Below are 20,556 nucleotides of genomic sequence, written 5' to 3'. Positions count from 1 at the left end.
GGCGGCGGCTTTCCCCCCCTGCCTTTGTAGCGAGGCCTCGGGAGGCTTCAGCCACCCGGGCCTCGCTGTGTCCCCCCCCGTCGCCCTGCTCCGCGGCCGCCTGCCCGGTGGCGGCGGCCTCGCCGCTCGCTTGCCTTCCAAGCGGCGGCGGCGTTCATAGAGCGTTCCGTGCGCATGCGCACGGAACACTCTTGCACTTTTGGGGGGATTTAAACATCCCCCCGAAAGTTTTTTCAAGTTTTAGGATTTTTGTGCACCCCTGGGGACTGCCCCAAGAGTGCACAAAACTCTCCCTGCCCCCCAGGTCGCCCCTGAGCGCGGATTTAGCGATCCGCACAGACGGGGCGACTTGGCTATTAGTATAAGTGATATGGAGCAGAAGTCCATCCGTAGCAATTAGCCACAAGGTATTGATAGGGACTCCGGGGCAAGTGATGCTCTGTATTCTTGGTGCCGGGGTGGGGTGGGGGGCAACAGTGGGAGGGCTTCTAGTGTCCTGGCCCCTCTGCTGGACCTCCTGATGGCCCCTGGTATTTTTGGCCACTGTGTGACAGAGTGTTGGACTAGATGGGCCTTTGGCATGATCCAACATTGGCTTCTCTTATGTTCTTATGTTCACAAGGTCCTAATCTAATATACTAATTACAGAAACAACTAAAACAAAGTATATTAGATTAGGACCTTGTGCCTAAGAGAAGACCTCATCATTGGCTGTAAATATTTCTACAGAAGTGTTGAGCTTCATGGTTAATGCTCAAGCTGTATTTTTGTTAAAGAATCTGTAATATATTCAATAGCTGCCATTGAATGCATGATGTATGTGAAACATCTAATTGACTTTCCATGTTGAGCTTCGTCCTGGGCTAGGAATCGAAATCCATCCAATCGCATTGCTAGCCCAGGAAGCACCTAGCCAATCACTTTACAGCAAGCTTCCTGAGCGGGAACCCATGATTGGTCCTTATCTGAACAACCGTATTGGTTGGTATTTGTACAGTGGGTGTGGCTACATTAGCCGGGAGAGTTTAAAAGCAGGACTACTGCAATGTAAAAGCTGAACTGTTCTGTTCTGGCTATCAGATGTTGATCTGTGTTGGAGTGGTGTTCGAGTGGAAGAAGAAAGCTGTGTTCTTGCTGAATCACTCTCCGACTTCATTGTTAAGTGAGCGACTTAACAGAATCATTCTAAAAATACTTCAAAAATTCCCCCCCAGCAGAATATAAAAACGGGGGAAATTGTAAAATTACACACGGCGATTTAGTGTTTTACTTAGTTACATCCGCCGTGTTCCGGTTTGTTGCGATTAATCTTATCAGTCAGAGCAGACAAGTTAAGACTGACCTTGGCGGACTGAGGGTCTGATTCCGTATCAGACAGCTTCATGCGTGTTCATGTGAGGTGTACTGCCCTTGGATGGGGAGGTTCTGTTCCTAGTTTTGCCAGCTAAACTGATGGGTTCTCTGGGTGACGTCTACATCTCACTGACTTCTGTCGACAGACGATGCTCGGCTAGGCACGGGAACTGACTCGTCCCCAGGAAAGCTGCTGGGTGATCAGAAATGTTCTGCCTGAGATTAAAACCCGTGATGGCCCGGTCTCTCCGGCCTGTCTGGGCTCACCCAGGGGAAGAGGGAGCCGCCCTCCATGAATTTGTATGAGGGTGTAGATAGATCTACATGCACCTGTCTTGAAAGCGTTTTTGGCCATAGCTGCCCGGCGTGGGAAAACTCCCGTGAGTTTGTTATTCCCGGGCTACGCCTTTGCCTCTTGTGGGATCCACCCAGCGCTCTTTAAAACATCAGCAGCTGTCAAATTCTGCTTACCTGTCAAAGTCTTGGGACACGTTTACCAGATTTATTGTGGCAGTTTGGTGTAGTGGTTAGGAGCAGGGACTCTAATCTGGGAGAAACTCTCTGCCCTGTTGTTGGCCCTCCAGAGAAACTGGTTGGCCACTGTGTGAGACAGGAGGCTGGACTGGATGGACCCTCCTTGGTCTGACCCAGCAGGGCTCTTCTGAGGTTCTTCTCAGGGGAAGGCCTCAGCCTCTCTGCCCTGTTGTTGGCCCTCCAGAGAAACTGGTTGGCCACTGTGTGAGACAGGAGGCTGGACTGGATGGACCCTCCTTGGTCTGACCCAGCAGGGCTCTTCTGAGGTTCTTCTCAGGGGAAGGCCTCAGCCTCTCTGCCCTGTTGTTGGCCCTCCAGAGAAACTGGTTGGCCACTGTGTGAGACAGGAGGCTGGACTGGATGGACCCTCCTTGGTCTGACCCAGCAGGGCTCTTCTGAGGTTCTTCTCAGGGGAAGGCCTCAGCCTCTCTGCCCTGTTGTTGGCCCTCCAGAGAAACTGGTTGGCCACTGTGTGAGACAGGAGGCTGGACTGGATGGACCCTCCTTGGTCTGACCCAGCAGGGCTCTTCTGAGGTTCTTCTCAGGGGAAGGCCTCAGCCTCTCTGCCCTGTTGTTGGCCCTCCAGAGAAACTGGTTGGCCACTGTGTGAGACAGGAGGCTGGACTGGATGGACCCTCCTTGGTCTGACCCAGCAGGGCTCTTCTGAGGTTCTTCTCAGGGGAAGGCCTCAGCCTCTCTGCCCTGTTGTTGGCCCTCCAGAGAAACTGGTTGGCCACTGTGTGAGACAGGAGGCTGGACTGGATGGACCCTCCTTGGTCTGACCCAGCAGGGCTCTTCTGAGGTTCTTCTCAGGGGAAGGCCTCAGCCTCTCTGCCCTGTTGTTGGCCCTCCAGAGAAACTGGTTGGCCACTGTGTGAGACAGGAGGCTGGACTGGATGGACCCTCCTTGGTCTGACCCAGCAGGGCTCTTCTGAGGTTCTTCTCAGGGGAAGGCCTCAGCCTCTCTGCCCTGTTGTTGGCCCTCCAGAGAAACTGGTTGGCCACTGTGTGAGACAGGAGGCTGGACTAGAGGGACCAGCGGTCTGATCCAGCCAGGCTTGGCTTAGTTTCTTCGGTGCTTCTTCCCCTGCCAGGGCTGATAGCAGAGCAGTTCCTGGAGTCCACAGCCTCTCAGCTGACCTACCACGGCTTATGTGAGCTGACCTCCACGGTGAAAGAGGGGGAGCTGAGCGTCTTCTTCAGGAACAACCACTTCAGTACCATGATAAAGCACAAGGTAAGTGTCACCCCCAAAGTTCTTCCAAGGCAGGGGTTCCCACTCTTTTTGAGGTTACAGGCACCTCTGGAATTTTGAGAGGCAGTGCTGAGCGCCCACTCCAAAATGGCTGCCTCCAGAGGCGGAGCCCACTCCAAAATGGCTGCCTCCAGAGGCGGAGCCAAACCCAAAATGGCTGCCTCCAGAGGCGGAGCCAAACGGAATGACTCCCTCCTTGCACCTCCTGGGAAGAAGGAAATCCTGAAGGGGGAAATGGAACCACACACTGACTAAGGAAAGAAAGCCCAGTTGCTCACCAGTCCACCTTATTCTCCAGTGGAAAACCCTTTCTTTTGAATGAGAGGAAACCAATAGCAAGCCCCACCTTACAATACACAATCATTATACTTCTGTAGAGAGCCAGTTTGGTGTGGTGGTTAAGTGTGCGGACTCTAATCTGGGAGAGCCATTGATTTCCCACTCCTCCACATGCAGCTGCTGGTGTGACCTGGGGTCAGTCCCAAGTTCTCTCAGAGCTGTTCCCTCAGGAGCAGTCCTCGAAAGAGCTCTCTCAGCCCCACCTACCTCACACAGGGTGTCTGTTGTGGGGAGCGGAGGGGAAAGGAGACTGTAAGCTGCTCTGATACGCCGAGTGAAGGGCGGGGTCTAGATCCAATCTCTTCTTCTTAAATAACTTTAACTTTTGGGCTACCGCTGGTGGAAGGGCTGTCGGTGAAACAATCAGGGAGCCCTGCCCTTTGGGAAGATGCTGGCCCTGAGGGAACCACTGGCAGGTTCCCAGCAGGTTTCTCGGAAGGGGGCAGAAACCAGCCAGGGGTGGGCGTGGGGGCGAAAATGGGTTTTGCCAGTCCCTTTTCTGGCAATGTACTGAAGGCAACCCCACCGCCCCTTCTGCTGGTTTCTTTTTCTGGTCAGTCAGTGCCCCTGGGGCCTAATCAGTGTTCCCTCTAAGCTGAGTCGGTGTGAGCCGGCTCACAGTTTTTTTAGCCTCAGGCGCACACATTTTTGTCTCAGCTCAGGGAAGGAGGGCTCCAGAGCCAAACGATTTATGCAGCGGCCAAATCGCTCCGTCACAACTTTCATGCCGGCAGCTCACAAAGTAGAACTTTTGCTCACAAGACTCTCCACAGCTTAGAGGAAACACTGCAGGACTCCTGTTTGTAGGCAGGGAAAAGGCTCAAAAGGGAGTTTATAGGGTGGGTCCAGTGTTCCCTCTAAGCTGAATCAGTGTGAGCTAGCTCACAGTATTTTTAGCCTCCGGCTCACACGTTTTTGTCTCAGCTCAGATTAAACGAGCCCTCCTTCCTGAGCTGAGACAAAAACGTGTGAGCCGGAGGCTAAAAAATTGTGAGGTGGCTCACACTGACTCAGCTTAGAGGGAACCCTGCCCTCCTCCCCTGTGTCCAGGGGCCGGGAGCCCCATAGCGGAATCCCCCTTTCTCCTCTGGGCTGGTGGTTGTGGGGTCCAGGCAGCACCCTCCTCCGAGTGAGCCCGAGTGGGCCCGACGCCTGCCCGTCACCAAGCCCCTGACTGACGGACGTCTCTGTCTCCTCCTTCCCTCCAGAGCCACTTATACCTCCTGGTCACCGACCAAGGCTTCTTGCACGAGGAGCAGGTGGTGTGGGAGAGCCTCCACAACGTGGACGGGGACAGCTGCTTCTGCGACGCCGAGTTCCACCTCAGCCAGGCCCTGGGGAAGGAGGCCGCCGGTGGTTCCCCGCAGGAGCAGCACTCGAACCAGCGGCAGGTGGACCAGGTAAAGACACACATACACACACACAGAGCCGGCGTCAGATGAGGATGTGGGAGACCCAGGTTCGAAACACCCCACTCTGTTGTGGGAGCTCACTGGGTGACCTTGGGCCAGTCGCATAACTCTCAGCCTCGCCTACCTCACAGGGTTGTTGTGTGGATGAAACAAAGGATCGATACTCTTTGTAGCGACACATATTTTGCTCTGAGGAAGCCTACTGAAACTGGTGTTTGAGCAAGTCTGTCTGCAGATTCATGACCTTTGATGTTGTTCGTCGACAATCCAGTACCAGTACAAGAAAGACACAAGAAAGACACAAAGAAGATTTATTGTTTTTTTGAACTTTATTTGCATTGGATGTCGCTTGAAATGAAGATGACCAGGCAGACTCCTGCCGTAGAGAACTTTAAATAATTGGAGTGTGCTTGTCAACGTTGTGGAATCATTTTTTGATGTTTATTCTTGTGTGAATGTACAGAAATCTATTAATATTTATCTAGTTGTTGTAGATCTTCCTGGGCTGTCTGGCCGTGGTCTTGGCATGGTGGGACGGTGGGGAGGGGGGTCCATATTGTTAAGAGCTGAAAAGACAAAAGACTGGAGCAGTGTTCCCTCTAAGCTGAGTGAGTGTGAGCCAGCTCACAGTTTTTTAGCCTCCAGCTCACACAGTTTTGTCTCCACTCAGGAAGGGATGGCTCCAGAGCAAGCTAGTTTATGCAGTGGCCAAATCGCCTGCTCACAACTTCAATGGCAGTAGCTCAGAAAGTAGAATTTTTGCTCACAGGACTCCACAGTGAACATTGGTGCTGACCCCCCCGATCTTTTCTCTCCCCCCCCCCCCAGGACTACATGATTGCCTTGTCTCTGCAGCAGCAGCAAGGGGGGGCCGTGCTGAGCGACCTCGAGCTGGCCCAGCAGCTGCAGCAGGAGGAGTACCAACAGTCCGCGCCGACCACCCCCCCAGCACAGGTAGCGTGGGTTGACCCGGGGGGGGGGGGGGCTTCTGCGGACCCAGTTTCACAACTGTCTTTTCACCCATTGCCAGTTCGGCGCAGGGGTTCAGAATGCGGACTCTGATCCGGGAGAACCGGGTTTGATCCCCCCACTCCTCCACATGTAGCCCGCTGGGTGACCTCGGGTCAGTCACGAGTTCTCTCAGAGCTGTTCTCTCACGAGCAGTCCTCGAAAGAGCTCTCTCAGCCCCGCCGACCTCCCAGAGTGTCTGTTGTGGGGAGGGAAAGGAGATTGTAAGCCGCTCTGAGACTCCTTCGTGTCTAAAGGTGTTTTTTTTTCTAATTGTGGGAAGTAACAGAATCTTAATTATCTCCTCTGAGGCATGGAGGGCATGTGGGGGGCACGTAACAGTATAATTTGAGCTGGATGTAATTTTGTCAGCAGACATCCATTCAGTATTCTAATATACTAGTCCAAAAAGAAGATACACTAAAATATAGGGGGATTGATAGTCCTTCTGGCTGAGAATACATATGTGAGGACTGAATGAGTTAGCATATGTAATGAGATAAAAAGAAATCCAATATCCCTGTTGAGTCCTGGGGAGCTTTTTGTTCCAAGTGTTGCCTTGCCAGTGTGTGTACTGTAGTGGTAAAGAGCAGCGGACTCTAATCTGGAGTACCGGGTTCGATTCCCCACTCTTCCCAGGGTCATTTCGTAGAAAAAGAGGTGCAGGAGCTCATTAGCAAAACTAATTCGCATAACTTATTTGCATATGCCGCACCCCCTGACATCACTGGAAGTGTGTCAGAAGGCAACACCCACCGCTCAGGCTCCACTGGACTGTTTTGGGTTGCTAGCTATTGGGGGGGGGGGGAGCGTGCAGATCTGCCCTCGCAGAGGAGGGAGAGCTTGTACCTGAAGGCGGGCCGGGGGGGGGGGCTCTGCAACTTACCTGGCTTCTTCTTGCTCCTCGTGGCCCGACCGAGGGCTGCTGGGAGCAGGGGGCGGGGCTTGTTGCATGTTCCCGCCCCCTGGGCTCCTTACTGCCGGAGCTCCGCTCCTGTGCGCTCCCACAGGAAATGACCCCTGACTCTTCCACAGGCAGCCCAGCAGGGCAACCTTGGGCCAGTCACCGTTCTTTCAGAGTTCTCTCGGCCCCTAAAAACAAGCCTGGCTCGCCACCAGCATAATGCTAAGAGCAAGAACTTGCGGCTGCCGGACCATCTAGGATCGCCTGGCTATTCGACACACCATGCTACATGATAATTATGATTAAGTCTTTGCCACTGGCTGGGCTGGGCTCGGCCCCGACCCCTTTCAGTGTCCGCAGCCGTCCTCTCCTTGGAAGAAAAAGCATCCGCGTTCTCTTGGCTTACACCCGTGCTTCTTGTTTTCATTTCAGGGGAGAGGACCGCCCCCTGCCCGCCCCGCCGGGGAGCGCAGGCAGCGGCAGAAGCAGGATTCGGACTGCGTCGTCCTGTAACGCCGACGATGCCCGGTCACCCAGAGCTACCCCCTTCCTTTTACAAACTGCCAGAACCTGCCATGGAGGAAAAGTCTCCCTTCCGTGCACACTCAAAGACTTCTATTTAAAGTCTCCCCCTCCCAGGGGCCAAGAAAACCAAAATTTTAAAATGCGAAACCTTGGAAAAGAAACGTGTGTTCCGATTCTCTTCCTCCTCACCATCCGGTGACCTGGTGTATGGTTCTTCCAAGTGGGGGGCATGCGTCGGTTTCAGGATCGGGAGGAATTGCTGGTTGGGGTGTTGAGGGGGGCGGGACCACCCTGCCGGCAGGGGCGAGCTCAACCGCAGAGGCGAATGGCGGCCGAAACCCACAGAGGCTAAGATCGCGGACCTCTGTCCTCCTAGAACTCGTTTTGCCTGGGGGGGGGGTCCATGCGGGGAAGGGAGAAAGGAATGTAACCCTTTGACGTACACTTGGTTGTGATGCTCAAAATGGGCTCTCTGCTTAAGAACGTGAGAGAAGCCACGACCGATCCGGCCGGTGGCCCCTCCAGTCCAACACTCTGTGTCACACGGTGGCCAAAACCCAGGGGCTATCGGGGGAATCCACCAGCGGGGCCAGGACTACAGAAGCCCTCCCACTCTCGCCCCCCCCAAGCACCAAGAAGACAGAGCATCACTGCCCCAGACATAAGAATGTAAGAGAAGCCAATGCTGGATCAGGCCAATGGCCCCTCCAGTCCAACACTCTTCTGTGTCACACAGTGGCCGAAAATACCAGGGGCCCTCAGGAGGTCCAGCAGGGGGGCCAGGACACTAGAAGCCCTTCCTCTGTTGACCTCCCCCAGGCACCAACAATATAGAGCATCCCTGCCCCGGACAGAGTGTCCCATCTATAGTAACGGTAAAGGTTTCCCTTGCTCGAAAGCCAGTCAAATCCGACTCTAGGGATGCAGTGCTCATCTCCGTTTCTAAGCCGAAGAGCCGACGCTGTCCGAAGGGCTAATGGCTACTGATGGATCTCTGCTCTTAAGAACGTAAGAGAAGCCATGCTGGATCAGGCCAGTGGCCCCTCCAGCCCAACACCCTGTGTCACACAATGGCCATCAGGAGGTCCACCGGCGTGGCCAGAACTCCAGAAGCCCTCCCACTGTGGCCCCACAAGCACCAAGAAGACGGGGCATCACTGCCACAAACATAAGAACATAAGAGAAGCCATATTGGACCAGGCCAATGCCCATCCAGTTTAACACTCTGGGTCATAGAATCAGAGTTGGAAGGGTCCCTAGAGGCCATCTAGTCCAACCCCCTGCCCAATGCAGGATCCGCCTAGAGCATCCCTGACAAGGGTTTGTCCAGTCGCTGTTTGAAGACTGCCACTGAAGGGGAGCTCACCACCTCCCTAGGCAGCTGATTCCGCTGTGGCACAACTCTGACTGAGTCAATTATTTCCCAATCGCCCTGCAAAGTCTTTTATCCCACACTTCCCCCAGGAGCTCAGAAAGACATGCGTACTTCTCTGTACTTTATCCACACAACAGTCCTGTGAGGTAGGGCAGGCTGAGACCGGAAGCAACTGTTCCAAGGTCACTGAAAGGGCTCAGTGGGAGGAGCCTAGCGACTGCGGGTTACACCTCTGTAGCTCTTTCAATATTAGGGTTGACCTAAAGCCGGGCCTCTTTTGGTAAAGAACGTCTGTCTCTTGCGTGGCCCGTCTGCCCTGAACGACGTGGCCGCGGATTGGCCGCACAGTCCCGTGACACCATCGTGCTATCCCCGATTGGCTGGGATCACTCACGGACAGTGAAAGGAAGGAGGGATAAAAACGGGACAGAGAGGGAAAAGAGCAAAGATCCATGAGGAAAAGCACAACTGATGGGGTGGCTTGGGGGGTCCGGATTTTTCCCCCTACGAAAGCACTTCATTCCCCCCCCCGTGTTCCCTCTATGCTGAGTTAGTGCGAGCCAGCTCACAGTTTTTTAGCCTCCAGCTCATACATTTTTGTCTCAGCTCAGGAAGGGAGGGCTCCAGAGCAAACAATGGGGAATTTCACATTACCCAGTTTCACCCGGTTTCAAGCTGGTAATGATCCGTTTTGAAGTGAACCGGTATAGGGCTGCCATTTCACACATGGCTTTCCCCTTCCGCTAAAGAGCTGGATTTGAAGCGGTTTGCCATTTCAGACTGCACCGCTTTTTCCTGCTTTTTCCCCGCCGTTTTTCACCCGGCTTTTTTTTTTTAAATGTTCGCGTTAGAGCGCTACAGCGCTATAGCAGTATAACAAAACATATTCCGCTATAGCGCTATAAAGCGAATGTTTTTTTAAAAAGCCGGCGATCGCCCGCACAGGCGAAAAACAGCGGGGAAAAGTGCATCGGAACCGGGAGAGGAAATTGAGGAGTACTTGGAAGCGGTTGACAGGTAAAATGCTTCAGCCCCGTTTCCAGCCCTTGGCTCAATGCAACATCATCTTTCTTGACCCAGCCTGGCATAACTGCAGATGGTAATCTGAAGAAGTGAACACTGGTGTAGTAGTTAGAGCACGCCCTCTAACCTGGGAGAACCGAGTTTGATTCCCCATTCCTCCACATGCAGCTGCTGGTGTGACCTTGGGTCAGTCACAAGTTCTCTCAGAGCTGTTCTGTCACGAGCAGTCCTTGAAAGAGCTCTCTCAGCCCCACCTGCCTCACAGGCAGTGTTCCCTCTAAGCTGAGTTAGTGTGAGCTAGCTCACAGTTTTTCAGCTTCCAACTCACAGATTTTTGTCTTCGCTCAGGAAGGACAGCTCCAGAGCAAACTCATTTACACAGTAGCCAAATCGCTCACTCACAACTTTAATGCCGGCAGCTCACAAAAGTGAGCTTAAAGGGAGCATTGCTCACAGGGTGTCTGTTGTGGGGCGGGGAAGGGGGAGGAGTTTGTGAGCCGCTCTGAGACCCCCTTTGGGTAGTGAAGGGCGGGGTAGAAATCCAATCGCTGCTGCTTCTCGTCTCCCACACTGCCACAAATTTTGTAAGTCTTGAAGGTGCTGCCGGACTCTTGCTGTTTTCTACTGCAGATGGGGAGGGGAGAGCGGTTTCTGTGGGGCGTTCGGAGGTAGACTGCCCCCGTCCTGTGCGTTTCCTCACCAGAGAGTCTTACAGATCTTCTGCCTTGCACAGACCCAGCAGCACCTCCCGGTAATAGCCTTGCGTTTCAGCCTGGAAGGAAAGAAAGAGTGGTTCGAGAGGCATAGGAACAGAAGAGTCACCAATGTTGGATCAGGCCAAAGGCCCATCCAGTCCAACACTCTGTGTCACACAGTGGCCAGAAATACCGGGTGCCACCAGGAGGTCCAGCAGTGGGGCCAGGACACTAGAAGCCCTCCCACTGTTGACCCCCCCAAGCACCAAGATGACAGAGCATCACTTGCCCCAGAGCCCCTATCTATACCTTGTGGCTAATAGCCACTGATGGACCTCTGCTCCATATGCCTATCCAATTCCCTTTTGAAGCCGTCCATGCTAGTAGCTGCCACCACTTCTTGTGGCAGTGAATTCCATGTGTTAATCACTCTTTGGGTGAAGAAGTACTTCCTCTTATCCATTCTAACCTGACCGCTCAGCAATTTCATGGAGTGCCCACGGGTTCTTGTATTGTGTGAAAGGGAGAAAAGTACCTCTTTCTCTACCTGCTCTTTCCCATGCATAATCTTATAAACCTCGATCGTGTCACCCCTCAGTCGTCGTTTCTCCAAGCTAAAGAACCCCAAGCGCCTGCCTTTACGTTTTTCGTGCTCTTAGTTTTTCATTTGAAATACAGGAAAATTCAAGATTCAGGGGAGGGGCCCGGAATTTGCTTGGGAGGAGGCGAGTGACCTTGGGACACCAGGAGTCTGGGTCAAACAGAGGAAGATGGCTCCCTCGTGGCTTGCTCATGAGCGCCCTAGAGGTCATCCGGCTCAGTGTTCCCTCTAAGCTGAGTTTAGTGTGAGCCAGCTCACAGTTTTTTAGCCTCCGGCTCACACATTTTTTGTCTCGGCTCAGGAAGGGATGGCTCCAGAGGCAAGCTAATTTATGCAGTGTACAAATCGCTTGCTCACAACTTTAATGCTAGTAGCTAAGAGAGTAGAATTTTTGCTCACAGGACTCCACAGCTTAGAGGGAGCATTGATTCCAGCCGCCCCTTGGTGGGAACAGTATACTCGGCTAGGGTTCTCCATATTTCCTTTGAGCCCTAACGTGAAGCCCCCACCCAAATGGTACACCTTAGAATCGTAGAGTTGGAAGGGAAACTCCAGGGTCATCTAGTTCAAATCCCTGCACAATACAGGAAATTCACAAATACCTCCCCCTCGCTGACACCCCCAGTGACCCCTATTCCACACCCAGGAGATGACCAAAAAACCTCCAGGATCCCCGGCCAAACTGGCCTGGAGAAAAATGGCTTCCTGGCCCCAAAGTGGCGATCAGCATTTCCCTGGGCATGTAAGAAAGGGACACAAGCAATGTTCCCGCTAAGCTGTGGAGTCTTGTGAGCAAAAATTCTACTTTGTGAGCTGCTGGCATTAAAGTTGTGAGCGAGCAATTTGGCTACTGCATGAATTAGCTTGCTCTGGAGCCATCTTTCCTGAGCTGAGACAAAAATGTGTGAGCCGGAGGCTAAAAAACTGTGAGCTAGCTCACACTAACTCACCTTAGAGAGAACACTGGCCACAAGAACTAAGCACTGAGGCTGCAACCCTTCCTGCCCTCCCTCTCACGATCTGCACCAAGGTCACAGAATCTGCATCGCTGTCAAGATGGCCATCTAGCCTCAGCTTGAAGACCTCCAGAGAAGGAGAGCCCACCACCTCCCGAGGAAGCCAGTCCCACCGAGGAACAGCTCTGACTGTCAGGAAGTTCTTCCTAATGTTTAGCTGAAAACTCTTCTGATCTAATTTCAATCCGTTGGTTCTGGTCCAACCTTCTGGGGCAACAGAAAAGAACTCCGTATCATCCTCTATATGACAGCTCTTCAAGTACTTGAAGATGGTTTTCATATCACCTCTCAGTAATCTCTTCTCCAGGCTAAACATACCCAGCTCCTTCAACCTTTCCTCACAGGACTTGGTCTCCAGACCCCTCACCAACTTTGTTGCTCTCCTCTGGACACGTTCCAGCTTGTCTATATCCTTCGGATTATGCGGATCCTAGCCCGTTCCAATTGGGGGGCTAGGTTCCCGGCCGAGAGCCTGTGGGACTCTCGGCCACTGTAAATAACCTATTGGGAAGTGAGGGTGTGTGTGTTTTGGGTGGCGGTTTCTCGGGGATATAAGCCGGCTTGCGAGCCGGCCAAAGTCGTCTTGTTCCTGATCGAATAAAGTACGCTTTGCTGAAATCACTCTCCGTCTGCGTACTTTTCACTTTCCTCATCGGACTTGGTCTCCAGACCCCGCACCATCTTCGTTGCCCTCCTCTGGACACCTTCTTAAATTGTGGTGCACAAAGCTGAACACAATACTCTAAGTGAGGTCTAACCAGAACAGAGTAAAGCGGTAACACCCCTTTGCGTGATCGGGATGCTATAGTTCTGTTCAAAGGTCATTTCGTAGAAAAAGAGGTGCAGGAGCTCATTAACATAACTCATTAGCATATGCCACACCCCATGACATCACTGGAAGTGTGTCAGAAGGCAACACCCATCACTCAGGCTCCACTGGACTGTTTTGGATTGCTAGCTATTGGGGGGGGATGGGGGAGAATGTGCAGATCTGTCCTCGCAGAGGAAGGAGAGCTCATACCTGAATAAAACTTGGTCTTAAAGGTGCCACTGGACTGTTTTGGGCTGGGGGGTGCTCTGCAGCTTACCTGGCTGCTTCTTGCTCTGACTGAGGGCTGTTGGGAGTAGGGGGTGGGGCTTGTTGCATGTGCCCGCCCCCTGGACTCTTTACTGCCGGAGCTCCGCTCCTGTGCGCTCCTGCAGGAAATGACCCCTGGTTCTGTTGATCCAGCCCAAAATGGACTAGTTGCTTCCTAGTTCTGTCACCTGACACCCCCTCCCCTCACCAGTAGAGGCCTCAACAGAGTTGGGGGTCTCACCCGGATGAACGAATAGAGCGACATCCCGTACTGCTTTCTGAATTCCGCTCGTATGCTGAGGAGGTCAGTCTCGCTACGGGAGATCAGGATGCGAATTAGAGTTTTGTGGCTGGCGACTGGACCCTTTGGGAAGAAGGAGAAATTAAAGGGGGGGGGTTCAGGATAAGACCATTCAAAAGACCCACTTCTTCCATGAAAACCTTCGACCTATGTCCGAGCACAACCACCCGCACAAAGGATGTTGAACTAAACGAAACTTGGATTCTGCACTGGCTATCTCCACCTCTATCTCCCTTCCCTAAGACTGGGTTTTAGATTGATAGCTCTCTGGGGCCGAGACCCAACTTGTCACTGTAAAGGACCTGGGCAGCGTAAGGACACACACATCAAGCTACCTTATACTGAATCAGACCCTTGGACCATCGTGGTCAGTATGGTCTACTCAGACTGGCAGCCGCTTTCCAGCGTCTCAGGCGGAGATCTTTCCCGTCACCTCCTGCCTGGTCCTTTTTAACTGGAGATGCCGGGGACTGAACCTGGGACCTCCTGCATGCCAAGCAGAGGCTCTACCACTGAGCCACAGCCCCTCTTTACAGCTCTCCAGGGTCTCAGGCGGAGGTCTTTCCCATCACCTCCTGCCTGGTCCTTTTTAACTGGAGATGCCGGGGATTGAACCTGGGACCTCCTGCATGCCAAGCAGATGCTCTACCACTGAGCCACAGCCCCTCTTTACAGCTCTCCAGGGTCTCAGGCGGAGGTCTTTCCCATCACCTCCCGCCTGGTCCTTTTTAACTGGAGGTGGCAGGGATTGAACCTGGGACCTCCTGCGTGCCAGGCAGAGGCTCTTCCACTGAGCCACAGCCCCTCTTTACAGCTCTCCAGGGTCTCAGGCGGAGGTCTTTCCCATCACCTCCTGCCTGGTCCTTTTTAACTGGAGATGCCGGGGATTGAACCTGGGACCTCCTGCATGCCAAGCAGAGGCTCTACCACTGAGCCACAGCCCCTCTTTACAGCTCTCCAGGGTCTCAGGCGGAGGTCTTTCCCATCACCTCCTGCCTGGTCCTTTTTAACTGGAGATGCCGGGGATTGAACCTGGGACCTCCTGCATGCCAAGCAGAGGCTCTTCCACTGAGCCACAGCCCCTCTTGACAGCCCTCCAGGGTCTCAGGCGGAGGTCTTTCCCTTCACCTCCTGCCTGGTTCTTTTTAACTGGAGATGCCGGGGATTGAACCTGGGACCTTCCGCATGCCAAACAGATGCTCTACCACTAAGCCACGGCCCATCACCTTTCAGAAATGATGGACTGATCCCCAAATCAGGTCATACTAATAGGCAAAAAATGGTATTTTTCCTAGAAGAAAACGGGACCGCCTCTGGATAGCCTGCCCGGAATGCTTTCGGGAAAGGTTTGCTAGAGAGGCAGTTGGGCAGACTTGGATGGAACGACACTCACCTTAATCGCTTGGCGGAGTTTGAGGGCGAAATAGAGAGGGGTGTTCCTCAGGACTGAGACTGCCAGAGAGAGAGAGAGAGAATACAAGGACATGAGAAGAGCACTGCCAGACCAGGCCAAGGCAGGAGCCAACTAGCCCGGTTTCCTGTTTCCAACAGCATCCAGAAGTACTCCCAAGAAATCTGAAGGGCCTTCCCAGGTTGCTTCCCGTCCCCCAGTCCACAACAAGCCAAGCAAGCGATCCTTGTGGCGGTGAGTTCCACAGGGTAATTATGCACCAAGGGAGGAAGTATTTCTTTTTTGTCTTACTTGAAACTGACAGCAAGTCAATTTCATTTGTTCTCATGTTCTGTTTGGTAGAGGAGGGAAAGGGTCCCTCTATTCACCCTTTTCCAAACCAGGAATAATTTTAGAAACCAGACGTCCTCTTGTCCTCTTTTTGTCTAAACAAAATACTCTTTAGGCTTCCCTCTCAAGGAAAGATACTAGATCTTCCTTCCTTCCTTCCTTCCTTCCTTCCTTCCTTCCTTCCTTCCTTCCTTCCTTCCTTCCTTCCTTTCTTTCCATGTAAGAACATCAGAAGAGCCCTGCTAGATTAGACCAGTGGTCCATCTAGTCCAGCCTCCTGTCTCACACAACAGCCAACCACTTCCTCCAAAGGTCCAGCAACAGGGCACAGAGGCCGAGGCCTTCCCCTGAGAAGAACCTCAGAAGAGCCCTGCTAGATTAGACCAGTGGTCCATCTAGTCCAGCCTCCTGTCTCACACAGGAGCCAACCAGTTCCTCTGGAGGGCCAAGAACAGGGCAGAGGGGCCGAGGCCTTCCCCTGAGAAGAACCTCAGAAGAGCCCTGCTAGATTAGACCAGTGGTCCATCTAGTCCAGCCTCCTGTCTCACACAGGAGCCAACCAGTTCCTCTGGAGGGCCAAGAACAGGGCAGAGGGGCCGAGGCCTTCCCCTGAGAAGAACCTCAGAAGAGCCCTGCTAGATTAGACCAGTGGTCCATCTAGTCCAGCCTCCTGTCTCACACAGGAGCCAACCAGTTCCTCTGGAGGGCCAAGAACAGGGCAGAGGGGCCGAGGCCTTCCCCTGAGAAGAACCTCAGAAGAGCCCTGCTAGATTAGACCAGTGGTCCATCTAGTCCAGCCTCCTGTCTCACACAGGAGCCAACCAGTTCCTCTGGAGGGCCAAGAACAGGGCAGAGGGGCCGAGGCCTTCCCCTGAGAAGAACCTCAGAAGAGCCCTGCTAGATTAGACCAGTGGTCCATCTAGTCCAGCCTCCTGTCTCACACAGGAGCCAACCAGTTCCTCTGGAGGGCCAAGAACAGGGCAGAGGGGCCGAGGCCTTCCCCTGAGAAGAACCTCAGAAGAGCCCTGCTAGATTAGACCAGTGGTCCATCTAGTCCAGCCTCCTGTCTCACACAGGAGCCAACCAGTTCCTCTGGAGGGCCAAGAACAGGGCAGAGGGGCCGAGGCCTTCCCCTGAGAAGAACCTCAGAAGAGCCCTGCTAGATTAGACCAGTGGTCCATCTAGTCCAGCCTCCTGTCTCACACAGGAGCCAACCAGTTCCTCTGGAGGGCCAAGAACAGGGCAGAGGGGCCGAGGCCTTCCCCTGAGAAGAACCTCAGAAGAGCCCTGCTAGATTAGACCAGTGGTCCATCTAGTCCAGCCTCCTGTCTCACACAGGAGCCAACCAGTTCCTCTGGAGGGCCAAGAACAGGGCAGAGGGGCCGAGGCCTTCCCCTGAGAAGAACCTCAGAAGAGCCCTGCTAGATTAGACCAGTGGTCCATCTAGTCCAGCCTCCTGTCTCACACAGGAGCCAACCAGTTCCTCTGGAGGGCCAAGAACAGGGCAGAGGGGCCGAGGCCTTCCCCTGAGAAGAACCTCAGAAGAGCCCTGCTAGATTAGACCAGTGGTCCATCTAGTCCAGCCTCCTGTCTCACACAGGAGCCAACCAGTTCCTCTGGAGGGCCAAGAACAGGGCAGAGGGGCCGAGGCCTTCCCCTGAGAAGAACCTCAGAAGAGCCCTGCTAGATTAGACCAGTGGTCCATCTAGTCCAGCCTCCTGTCTCACACAGGAGCCAACCAGTTCCTCTGGAGGGCCAAGAACAGGGCAGAGGGGCCGAGGCCTTCCCCTGAGAAGAACCTCAGAAGAGCCCTGCTAGATTAGACCAGTGGTCCATCTAGTCCAGCCTCCTGTCTCACACAGGAGCCAACCAGTTCCTCTGGAGGGCCAAGAACAGGGCAGAGGGGCCGAGGCCTTCCCCTGAGAAGAACCTCAGAAGAGCCCTGCTAGATTAGACCAGTGGTCCATCTAGTCCAGCCTCCTGTCTCACACAGGAGCCAACCAGTTCCTCTGGAGGGCCAAGAACAGGGCAGAGGGGCCGAGGCCTTCCCCTGAGAAGAACCTCAGAAGAGCCCTGCTAGATTAGACCAGTGGTCCATCTAGTCCAGCCTCCTGTCTCACACAGGAGCCAACCAGTTCCTCTGGAGGGCCAAGAACAGGGCAGAGGGGCCGAGGCCTTCCCCTGAGAAGAACCTCAGAAGAGCCCTGCTAGATTAGACCAGTGGTCCATCTAGTCCAGCCTCCTGTCTCACACAGGAGCCAACCAGTTCCTCTGGAGGGCCAAGAACAGGGCAGAGGGGCCGAGGCCTTCCCCTGAGAAGAACCTCAGAAGAGCCCTGCTAGATTAGACCAGTGGTCCATCTAGTCCAGCCTCCTGTCTCACACAGGAGCCAACCAGTTCCTCTGGAGGGCCAAGAACAGGGCAGAGGGGCCGAGGCCTTCCCCTGAGAAGAACCTCAGAAGAGCCCTGCTAGATTAGACCAGTGGTCCATCTAGTCCAGCCTCCTGTCTCACACAGGAGCCAACCAGTTCCTCTGGAGGGCCAAGAACAGGGCAGAGGGGCCGAGGCCTTCCCCTGAGAAGAACCTCAGAAGAGCCCTGCTAGATTAGACCAGTGGTCCATCTAGTCCAGCCTCCTGTCTCACACAGGAGCCAACCAGTTCCTCTGGAGGGCCAAGAACAGGGCAGAGGGGCCGAGGCCTTCCCCTGAGAAGAACCTCAGAAGAGCCCTGCTAGATTAGACCAGTGGTCCATCTAGTCCAGCCTCCTGTCTCACACAGGAGCCAACCAGTTCCTCTGGAGGGCCAAGAACAGGGCAGAGGGGCCGAGGCCTTCCCCTGAGAAGAACCTCAGAAGAGCCCTGCTAGATTAGACCAGTGGTCCATCTAGTCCAGCCTCCTGTCTCACACAGGAGCCAACCAGTTCCTCTGGAGGGCCAAGAACAGGGCAGAGGGGCCGAGGCCTTCCCCTGAGAAGAACCTCAGAAGAGCCCTGCTAGATTAGACCAGTGGTCCATCTAGTCCAGCCTCCTGTCTCACACAGGAGCCAACCAGTTCCTCTGGAGGGCCAAGAACAGGGCAGAGGGGCCGAGGCCTTCCCCTGAGAAGAACCTCAGAAGAGCCCTGCTAGATTAGACCAGTGGTCCATCTAGTCCAGCCTCCTGTCTCACACAGGAGCCAACCAGTTCCTCTGGAGGGCCAAGAACAGGGCAGAGGGGCCGAGGCCTTCCCCTGAGAAGAACCTCAGAAGAGCCCTGCTAGATTAGACCAGTGGTCCATCTAGTCCAGCCTCCTGTCTCACACAGGAGCCAACCAGTTCCTCTGGAGGGCCAAGAACAGGGCAGAGGGGCCGAGGCCTTCCCCTGAGAAGAACCTCAGAAGAGCCCTGCTAGATTAGACCAGTGGTCCATCTAGTCCAGCCTCCTGTCTCACACAGGAGCCAACCAGTTCCTCTGGAGGGCCAAGAACAGGGCAGAGGGGCCGAGGCCTTCCCCTGAGAAGAACCTCAGAAGAGCCCTGCTAGATTAGACCAGTGGTCCATCTAGTCCAGCCTCCTGTCTCACACAGGAGCCAACCAGTTCCTCTGGAGGGCCAAGAACAGGGCAGAGGGGCCGAGGCCTTCCCCTGAGAAGAACCTCAGAAGAGCCCTGCTAGATTAGACCAGTGGTCCATCTAGTCCAGCCTCCTGTCTCACACAGGAGCCAACCAGTTCCTCTGGAGGGCCAAGAACAGGGCAGAGGGGCCGAGGCCTTCCCCTGAGAAGAACCTCAGAAGAGCCCTGCTGGGTCAGACCAGTGATGGTCCATCTCGTCCAGCATCCTGTCTTTCCAATAGCTTAATTAATGCCTTATCTCAGCTTCAGGGCATGGGAAATGATCAAAGATAAGAATGCCCCCAAGCACGGGCAGAGGGCCTTTCCACAGTCAGTCTTCACATGCATTCTGGCTTCGGACGAAGGGCCTTCAAGTGAGGAAAAACACGGCTTCCGTGCAAAATTGACCCCTCAACCCCTCTTGCTGGGAAAACCCCCTGTCCGGCGCCTGTACCTACCCAGGGTCGAGAGAGCCACTTGGGCGTTGCCCTGGAAGAACTTGGCCACGGCTTCCTCTATCTGCAGCCCGGTCATCTTGTGGTACAAGCTGAACACTGTGAGAGAAAGGGAGCATTCAGTTTGCATTCCCCAGACTTCTGGCAGTCGGGGAATTTACACCGGAGCTATCCTTTTGCACAAGCTCCTGAAAAGGCTAACTTTGAGGGAGACTGAATGTTAAAAGGAGGCCAATTTTCATAGTCGAATGCTGCAAAAAGAAAGCCTGCCCTGCTACATGGCTTGGGGCCCGATCTAGCCAGACTAAAGCCAAAGAGCACAATTCCTTCCCAAGGGAAGCACCCCTTTTGCCTTGCAGAGATGAAGCATATTCATAGAATCATAGAATGTTAGAGTTGGAAGGGACCTTGCGGGTCATCTAGTCCAACCCCCTGCACTCTGCAGGAGCACAGCCGAAAGATAGGCCTACAACATACCCGAAAGATGGCCGTCCAGCCTCTGCTTGAAAACGTCCAGCGAAGGTGCATCCACCACCTCCCGAGGCAGTCTGTTCCACTGCTCAACCACTCTTACAGTGGGGAAGTTCCTCCTGATATTTAGCCGGTATCGACTCCCTTGTAATTTCCACCCATTAGATCTAGTCTTGCAATCGGGAGCAAGAGAGAATAGATCCACTCCATCTTCTACATGTAAAAGGTAAAGGTTCCCTTGCTCGAAAGCCAGTCGAGTCCGACTCTAGGGTTGCGGTGCTCATCTCTGTTTCCAAGCCGAAGAGCCAGCGCTGTCCGAAGACGTTTCCGTGGTCATGTGGCCGGCATGACTAAACACCAAGGCGCACAGAACGCTGTTCCCTTCCCACCGAAGTGGTACCTATTTATCTACTTGCAATTTCTGGCTTTCGAACTGCTAGGTTGGCAGGAGCTGGAACTAGAGACGGGAGCTCCCTTCGTCATGCGGCAACTCGGGTCTCGAACTGTTGAACTACCGACCTTCCACAGCCTGCAGTTCAGTGTCTTAATCACTTGAGCCACCGCAGCTCCTCTTCTACATGACGGCCCTTCAAATACTTGAAGACTGCAACCATGTCCCCTCTAAGCCTTCTCTTTCCCCAGGCTAAACAGACCCAACTCTTTCATTCTCCTGTAGCCTTTTGATCACAGCTTCTAGGTTATCTCAGGACACAGTTCAGGATGGCTACAGCGTATTAGTCTGTCTGTAGCAGTAGAAAAGAGCCAGAGTCCAGGAGCACCTTGAAGACTAACCAAATTTGTGGCAGGGGAGGAGCTTTTGTGAGTCACGGCGCACGTCTTCAGAGACAGCTTGGATGTGAGTCCACCTGTCCTTCTATCT

General features: G+C 53.9%; 2 protein-coding genes across 3 annotated transcripts in view; one reads left to right on the top strand and one right to left on the bottom strand.

Moving 5' to 3' along the window:
• FAM63A (family with sequence similarity 63 member A) overlaps window positions 1-7,477 on the top strand; it is a 40,481-nt gene extending 33,004 nt beyond the window's left edge. For both annotated transcript variants that reach the window (XM_015424523.1, XM_015424522.1), the window contains 4 exons: window positions 2,982-3,124; window positions 4,690-4,881; window positions 5,722-5,847; window positions 7,238-7,477. In XM_015424523.1, the coding sequence (XP_015280009.1) occupies window positions 2,982-3,124; window positions 4,690-4,881; window positions 5,722-5,847; window positions 7,238-7,318 (542 nt within the window). In that variant the 3' untranslated portion in view covers window positions 7,319-7,477. The remainder of the gene's footprint in view (window positions 1-2,981; window positions 3,125-4,689; window positions 4,882-5,721; window positions 5,848-7,237) is intronic.
• A 2,734-nt stretch (window positions 7,478-10,211) lies between these two features.
• Window positions 10,212-20,556, bottom strand: part of ANXA9 (annexin A9) — a 46,206-nt gene continuing 35,861 nt past the window's right edge. The window contains exons 10-13 of the mRNA XM_015424506.1: window positions 19,209-19,304; window positions 14,813-14,871; window positions 13,360-13,482; window positions 10,212-10,500 (exon numbers count right to left, since the gene is read on the bottom strand). Coding sequence (XP_015279992.1) covers window positions 10,438-10,500; window positions 13,360-13,482; window positions 14,813-14,871; window positions 19,209-19,304 — 341 coding nt within the window. The 3' untranslated portion in view covers window positions 10,212-10,437. The remainder of the gene's footprint in view (window positions 10,501-13,359; window positions 13,483-14,812; window positions 14,872-19,208; window positions 19,305-20,556) is intronic.

This window comes from Gekko japonicus, unplaced genomic scaffold (genome assembly GCF_001447785.1).
Source record: "Gekko japonicus isolate JY-2015 unplaced genomic scaffold, Gekko_japonicus_V1.1 scaffold142, whole genome shotgun sequence".
Lineage (NCBI taxonomy): Eukaryota > Metazoa > Chordata > Lepidosauria > Squamata > Gekkonidae > Gekko > Gekko japonicus.
Note: the sequence above shows the minus strand (reverse complement) of the source record. Positions and strands in the feature narration are given on the sequence as shown.